At 46.1% G+C, this 8,259-nt stretch overlaps 1 protein-coding gene across 1 annotated transcript in view; it reads right to left on the bottom strand.

The window, feature by feature from the left end:
• Positions 1–8,259, bottom strand: part of derl2 (derlin 2) — an 18,996-nt gene that overhangs the window by 10,153 nt on the left and 584 nt on the right. The window contains exons 2-4 of the mRNA XM_032539438.1: positions 2,084–2,149; positions 1,511–1,584; positions 1,205–1,298 (exon numbers count right to left, since the gene is read on the bottom strand). Coding sequence (XP_032395329.1) covers positions 1,205–1,298; positions 1,511–1,584; positions 2,084–2,149 — 234 coding nt within the window. The remainder of the gene's footprint in view (positions 1–1,204; positions 1,299–1,510; positions 1,585–2,083; positions 2,150–8,259) is intronic.

Genomic DNA, 8,259 nt, shown 5'->3' with positions numbered 1-8,259 from the left:
CTCAGCAGATGGAGGCGACTCTGGCCCTTCTTGTTGAGTGCATGGGTGTTGTCACTCCAGTTCAGTTTATTGTTTAGGTGAACACCCGGGAATTTGTAGCTCTCCACTACCTCAATGTCCGATCCCTGGATGCTCACCAGTGAGAAGTGGTAAGGGACTGTCCAGATTGTCATCAGTGCAAAGTTCAAAAGCCAGCATCTGTGATGGTATGGGGGGGTGTTAGTGCCCATGGCATGGTAACTTGCACATCTTTGAAGGCATCATTAATGCTGAAATGTACATATAAGTTTTGGAGCAACATAGGCTGCCATCCAAGCAAAGTCTTTGTCAGGGACATTCCTGCTGATTTCAGACAACGCTAAGCCACATTCTGCACGTGTTACAACAGCTTGGCTTCATAGTAAAAAGAGTGTGGGTACTAGACTGGCCTGCCTGCAGTCCAGATCTGTCTCCCATTGAAAATGTGTGCCGAACCCCGGAATGTTGAGCAACTGAAGTTGTACATAAAGCAAGAATGTGAAAGAATTCCACCTAAAAAGCTTAATAAGTTTCACAATAAGTGTCCTCAGTTTCCAAATGCTTATTGAGCATTGTTAAAAGGAAAGGTGATTTAACCTAGTGGTAAACGTGCCCCTGCCCCCAGCTTATTTGGAACGTGCTCCAGGCATCAAATTCAAAATGAGTGAATATTTGCACACAAGAAAACCCAATTATTTATCAGTTTGAACATTAAATATCTTGTCTTGTAGTATATTCAATTTAATATAGATTGAAAAGGATTTGCAAATCGTTGTATTCTGTTTTATTTACGTTTTACACAAGGTCCCAACTTGAATAGTGGTTTGTAATTTAGCAGCAAAGACACAGGTGCATTGTGGTTAGGAAATCTGCAGTTTCATAAGTGCACAGTACAAGTGCAGTGTATGTACTGTTGTGCAGTTTATGGACTAATACTAAGTAGCTACCACCTTGGTAGCCCGTGATGAATTAACAATCAAAAGATGCAGTGAGTGAAACTCTTACTTACCCATAATAACATCACACACATAGAGATTAAAGGGCACCATTAACTGTACCAGAGAGCTTTTAATGTTGCAGGTAATGTAAGTAATAAATAGGTTTCTGATCATTGAATTACTACGTAAATGCCTCATTATTTGTACATAAAACATATTTCCTAATAAAACATAAATGGTAAGGATACAGTCATCAGAAGTCCGCCAAAGAGAAACATGAAGACAAAGTCAGCTGTACGTCCCCTGAAAGAGCCCTCCTCTAGCATACGACAGTATCTGTACCTGAAATCCAATGGTTAAGGAAATCTACACAGAAACACTGCCAAAATCAATATGCAGATATCATCACCACCACCTAAAGACTTATTATGTTGTTTTGTGTCATTGGCTGGTTTCATCACCGAAACCACATACAGCCTCTCCCTGTGAAACAGAAAGTATGCAAACATACTTCACGTGCTAAATGAAGTGAAACATGGAACTGAGAAGGATACAGAAATATCATATTGAACAGGAAATTGAAGCCAACTGGACCAAAAAACAGGAAGTTGGTTATAAGTCGCCATACCTACAAAAAGAGGAGAACCAAACCAATCATCACAAAGAGTCTAAAGTTATATGCAAACTGTCTGCCAGCCAGTTGATGTTATGTTAGCAAGCAAACTTTAGCCACAACTGCCCACAAAGTACTGCTTGCTGACGTAGCGCTAATTTCAAAACGTACTGACATAAAGACATTTTACAAACGGATGACCCCATCATTGTAACCAAAATATGTCTGAGTTTATTTGGAAAGCTTATGTCAGTGAACTGGCATGTTGCTACTCCCCACAGTAGGCTGCTTGAAACGCCCACTTTCAACACGCAGGACGAGTTGACCAATCACAGTCCTTGCGGTTACAGAAAACATATGGCTGTAGCAGACAAATCAATGCAATCTAATTTCACTACTTTCTGGTTAACTTAGATAAGTAGCTGAGGTTATTCAGGCTGTAAAGTGTATGAAATGTTACAGTGTGTTACATGTGCCCTAAGGATGAAGATGAGCAGTGGGTTAGGTTACTCACCTGGTAATTCTTTAGAATCAAATCTGGATTGAAGTATAGCTGAAATGGTGTGATGATCTCTAGTTGCTGTGAGAAAAGACAAAACAAACGTGTTAAAGATGATAAGAAAAATGAAAAACAGTGTTGCCTCTAGGATTTCAATCAGCAGCGGGGGGAAATGGTGGATCCGGTAGAATCGCACACTTCTGTACCTACCCTAGCTATAGAGTACATACTACTACAACTACTACTACTACAACATACTACTACCTACTATAGAGTAGAGTGCGTTCACCCTGACAAAGTGTGGCCAAATGCAGTGCGTTACAAGTACCCGGATGGTGCACTCATGACAGTCAACATGTTGTGTGGAACGATGAACACTTTCCACCCTCAACGGTCGCCATCTTGGGTACGTGGCGGAAGCCACCAAAAGTTCCAAAACTTCCAATAATGGCGGCCGAGGACGAGGTGGCGAGACCCATAACCGAGCACTACAAGTGTAAGTTGAAGATGAGTCTTTTTACTATACTTCCTGTAACATATAAGCCACCTGTAGGCTTTATTTTGCAGTGGGTAATGATTTTGGTACAGTGAATTATAACACACACACACATATATATATATATATTCTCCGGGAACCATCACCTTATCGTGGTGGAGAGGTTTGTGTGTCCCTATGAACCTGGGCTGGTGTGTCTGGAGCTTTGTGCTCCTGGTAGGGTCTCCCATGGCAAAGAGGTCTCAGGGGAGGGGCCAGACAAAGAATGGTTCAAAAACTCTTAGGAATACAAGGAAGGGATAGAGGGACCCTGCCCGGTGGAAGCCGGGGCCCCCGTCTGGAGCCAGACCAGACGGTGGGCTCGTGAGCGAGCGCCTGGTGGCCGGGTTTGCCACGGAGCCCGGTCGGGCACAGCCCGAAGAAGCAACGTGGCACTTCTCCCTCCAGCCCAGGGCCCACCACCTGTGGGAGGATCCAAAGGGGTCGGGTGCCGCACATGGGTGGGGCGAAGGTCAGGGGCTTCGACGGACAGACCCGGGCAGCAGAGGCTGGCTCTGGGGACGTGGAATGTCACCTCTCTGTGGGGGAAGGAGCCGGAATGTGCGGGAGGTGGATGAGCTATCAGTTAGATCTGGTGGGGGTTACCTCTACGCACAGTCTCGGTTCTGGAACCGTACCTGGATAGGGGTTGGACTTCTCCTACTCTGGAGTTGCCCAGGGTGTGAGGCGCCGGGGGGTGTGGGGATACTCACAAGCCCCGGTGAGCGCCGCTGCGTTGGAGTTTACCCCGCGTGGGACGAGAGGGTCGCCTCACGACGCGGTGTGGGGGGGGAAAACTCTGCTGTTGTTGTGCGTATGCACCAAACAGAGTTGGAGTATTCGGCCTTCTTGGAGACCTTGAATGGAGTCCTGTATGGGGCTCCAGTAGGGGACTCCATTGTTCTCCTGGGGGACTTCAACGCACACGTGGGCAATGATGGAGATACTTGGAGAGGCGTGATTGGGAGGAACGGCCTCCCTGATCTAAACCAGAGCGGTTGTCTGTTGTTGGACTTCTGTGCTAGTCATGGATTGTCCATCACAAACACCATGTTCGAACATAGGGATGTTCATAAGTGTACGTGGTACCAGAGCACCCTAGGCCAAAGGTCAATGATCGATTTTATAATCGTTTCATCTGATCTGAGGCCGTATGTTTTGGACACTCGGGTGAAGAGAGGGGCAGAGCTGTCAACTGATCACCATCTGGTGGTGAGTTGGGTCAGGGGGTGGGGGAAGACTCTGGACAGACCTGGTAAGCCCAAACGTGTAGTGCGGGTAAACTGGGAACGTCGGAAGAGGCCTGTCCGACGGGCTTTCAACTCGCACTCCGGCGGAGCTTTCGTGCATCCCTGTGGAGGCTGGGGGCATTGAACCTAGTGGACAATGTTCAAGTTTCCATTGCTAAAGCTGCGGCAGCGAGCTGTGGTCTTAGGGTTTAGGTGCCTCAAGGGCGGAACCCACGAACACTGTGGACACCGTGGTCAGGAAGCTCCGCACTGAAGAAGAGTCTTTCCGGATATGTTATCCCGGAGGACCGGAGGCAGTTGCAGGGTACCGACGGGCCCGAAGGCTGCAGCCTCTGCGTGACAGAGGCAAGCAGGGGTTGTGGGAGAAGTGGAGAAGACATGGAGAGGACTTTCGGTCGGCACAAAGTGCTTCTGGAAACACGTTCGCCACCTCAGGAGGGGGAAGCGAGGGATCATCCAAGCTGTATACAGTAAGGAGGGACTTTGTTGACCTCAAATGGGGAGGTAATAGAGCGGTGGAAGGAGCACTTTGAGGAACTCATAATCCAGCTGAACGCCCTCTGTGGTGGAGGCAGAGCTGGAGGATGATGGGGATTGTCGTCAATTTCCCTGGCGGAAGTCGCTGTGGTAGTCAAACAACTCCACAGCGGCAAAGCCAGGGATTGATGAGATCGTCCAGAAATGCTGAAAGCTCTGGGTGTGGGAGGGGCTGTCTTGGTTGACACGCCTCTTCAACATTGCGTGGAGTTGGGACGGTGCCTAAGGAGTGGCAGACCGGGGTGGTGGGTTCCCTTTCAAAAAGGGGGACCGAGGGTGTGTGCCAACTACAGGGTATCACACTTCTCAGCCTCCCTGGTAAAGTTACTCCAAGTGTGGAAGGAAAGGAGGTTTGGCCGATAGTTCAACTCGGATTGAAGAGGAACAATGCGGATTCGTCTGCGTGGAACAACGGATCAGATCTTACTCTCGCAGAGATCTGGAGGGGGCTGGGAGTATGCCCAACCAGTCTACATGTGTTTTGTGGATCTGGAGAAGGCGTATGACCGGGTCCCCGGGAGAAATTGTGGGAGGTGCTGCGGGAATATGGGGTGAGGGGGTCCCTTCTTAGGGCCATCCAATCTCTGTATGACCAAAGCGAGAGCTGTGTCCGGGTTCTCGGCAGTAAGTCGGACTCGTTCAGGTGAGGGTTGGCCTCCGCCAGGGGGTGCGCTTTGTCACCAATCCGTTTTGTAATATATATGGACAGGATTCGAGGCGTAGTCGGGGCGGGGAGGTGGTTGCAGTTCGGTGGGTCGGGACCCACGTGTTTTTGAGATGATGTGGTCCTGATGGATCATCGGCTGTGACTACAGCACCACTGGATCGGTTCGCAGCCGAGTGTGAGCGGCTGGGATGAGGATCAGCACCTCTAAATCTGAGGCCATGGTTTCTAGCAGGAAAACCGATGGAGTGCTCTCTCCGGGTAGGGATGGAGTCTACCTCAAGTGAAGGAGTTTAAGTACCTTGGGGTTCTTGTTCGCGGTGTGAGGGACCATGGAGGTGAGATGGTCGGAGATCGGAGCAGCTGGTGCGGTATTAATTCTGTTTATCGCACCGTTGTGACGAAAAGAGAGCTGAGCAGAAGGCAAAGCTCTCGATCTAACGGGCAATTTTCGTTCCTACCCTCACTATGGTCATGAAGGCTGGGTCATGACCGAAAGAACGAGATCAAGGGTACAAGCGGCCGAAATGTGTTTTCCTCAGGAGGGTGGCTGGCGTTCCCTTAGAGATAGGGTGAGAAGCTCAGTCACCAGAGAGGAGCTCGGAGTAGAGCCGGTGCTCTTCGCGTTGAAAGAGCCAGTTGAGGTGGTTCGGGCATCTGGTAAGGATGCCTCCTGGGCGCTCCTAGGGAGGTATTCCAGGCACGTCCAACTGGGAGGAGACCTCGGGGAAGACCCAGGACTAGGTGGAGAGATTATATCTCCAACCTGGCCGGGAACGCCTCGGGATCCCCCAGTCGGAGCTAGTTGATGTGGCTCGGGAAAGGGAAGTTTGGGGTCCCCTACTGGAGCTGCTCCCCCGCGACCGACACAGGATAAGGGGAGATGAAGATGGATGGATGGATGGATATATATATATATATATATATATATATATATTGGTGCCGTACCATAACGTGCTAGCATTTTCACCTTAGCTAGCTAACAGCAACACAGTTTAACCACTCACAAATAATTTATTACATAACGTTACATGTGTTGTTTATTATGTTACATTTTCATTCTCACTCTAGAAGATTGTGTTAGATGTTTGATCTTAACAAGTTGTAAATATTCAGCTGCGAACCTTAGCTCTGTGACGTAGCTAGCAATTAGCCGGTGATTGTCAGGCAGTAACGTTTTCATGCTATAACGTTGTCTCAACAGTGCTATTTCTGTCTTGATCTGATGTATGTATATAATCCATTTTGTTAGGGACAGACGAGGACATGGGGTCGCTTATTTAGTGGCGGTTTCTTGGCCCAAACAAATCTCTTCTGCTTGTTGCCTCTCCTTAGCAGGGGTTTCCTAGCTGCTATTTGACCGTGAAGGCCTGATTGGCGCAGTCTCCTCTTAACAGTTGTTCTAGAGATGTGTCTGCTGCTAGAACTCTCTGTGTGGTTTTCATCTGCTCTCTAATCTGAGCTGCTGTTAACTTGTGATTTCTGAGGCTGGTGACTCAGATGAACTTATCCTCAGCAGCAGAGGGGACTCTTGGTCTTCCTTTCCTGGGGCGGTCCTCATGTGAGCCAGTTTCGTTGTAGCGCTTGATGGTTTTTGCCATAATATGTATTCTTACAGTTGTTCAATAGGGCGGCTGGCTGTGTATCAACTAAAAACTAGAATATAAGACATGTTTTCAGTTATTTCACGCTTTTTTGATAAGTACATATGTGTTCATTCATAGTTCTGATGCTTTCAGTGATAATCTACAATGTAAATAGTTATGAAAATAAAGAAAATGCATTGAATGAGAAGGTGGTTCCAAACGTTTGGCCTGTACTGTATAAATGTAACAACAGTGTACCGTGCTCAAAACAAAAGATGAATTTAGGAGGATTCTATGTTATGTGATATTTTATCTAAAATTGGAGTGTTTTCTGTTGTCTACCACAGGATCTGAAGAGCGCCAGAACTGGGGTCAGCACAGAGGGGGGTGAGGCAACCACTGCGCCCTGGAAGTTGTATCCATTGACATATGAGGCAATTGGGGGCAAGCAGTCTTTAACACTGCCTGTCCTCATTGCATCATCATACCAGGAAGCTGCGGTTGTGGAAACCCCCTCGATGGTGAGCCCAGAATGGGACACAGCCACTCCTAAACAAAAGGTGTGTGGTTGTCGCGGAGGCCCTGAAAGAATTAAAGGAAAAGGAGCAGCTCTATAGGGATGAAATGAGGCAGCCTGAGGCAAAGGTAAAAGAGAGAGAGAGGAATCCGGAGAGGCGTCAGGGAGCCTTTACTCCCTTTCTTTTGCACGAGACAGCCGTCTCCAGACTGCAGTTCAGTGCTGCTGCTGGGTAGCGCAAATCTATTTTTTATTATTATAAATGAGTCATGAAGCAGACAGGAAAGCCCCACTTTATTTCTAATGAAAATCAAACAACTACAAATGTTTCCCCCTTGTTTTAAATAGTCAAATTGATACTAGAGTAACATTCTCCCTACTTTCCAGCTGCTGCAATTATATCTACTGTTATTGACAGCTTGAAGGCCTAGTTACTTTGCAAATCCAAATTTATTTTATGTCAACATGATGCATTAGATACTTCTAATGTTACTAATTTAATGTTGAAATGTAAAAAGCTCCATCTTAACCAGCAGGAAAAAAGTTAATAAATATAGCATATATAAATACAAACTTAACGAGTCTGCATAATAAGGACTTTTGATGAGTTTCCTTTTTTTAAATGGATAACAATAATATACAAACTTTTTACTTGCATTAGATACTTCTAATGTTACTATTGTAATGTTGAAATGTAAAAAGCTCCATCTTAACCAGCAGGAAAAAAAAGTTAAGAAATATAACCTATATAAATAAAAATGAGTCTGCATAAAAAGGACTTTTACTTTTAATGAGTTTCCTTTTTTTAAATTGATAACAATAATATACGAACTTTTTACTTTAATAATAATTTTTTTTGCAGGACTTTAACTTGTAAAAAAAAGTATGTGGTATAACTACTTTTTAGTATCTGAGTAATTATGTCACCACTATCACAACTAGATTGATTGATAGATGTATGTGTGCAATAATAGAACGTGTATAAGGAAATTAAATTAGTTTCTATTGATACAGGTATTGTGTTATATTTTACAGAGCACACACACACAGCTACACAAGTCTGGTTTAGCCAGATGATGGGAGTTTAGTGTGGCTTTTCTCT

The sequence above is a fragment of the Etheostoma spectabile genome, chromosome 16 (genome assembly GCF_008692095.1).
Source record: "Etheostoma spectabile isolate EspeVRDwgs_2016 chromosome 16, UIUC_Espe_1.0, whole genome shotgun sequence".
Lineage (NCBI taxonomy): Eukaryota > Metazoa > Chordata > Actinopteri > Perciformes > Percidae > Etheostoma > Etheostoma spectabile.
Note: the sequence above shows the minus strand (reverse complement) of the source record. Positions and strands in the feature narration are given on the sequence as shown.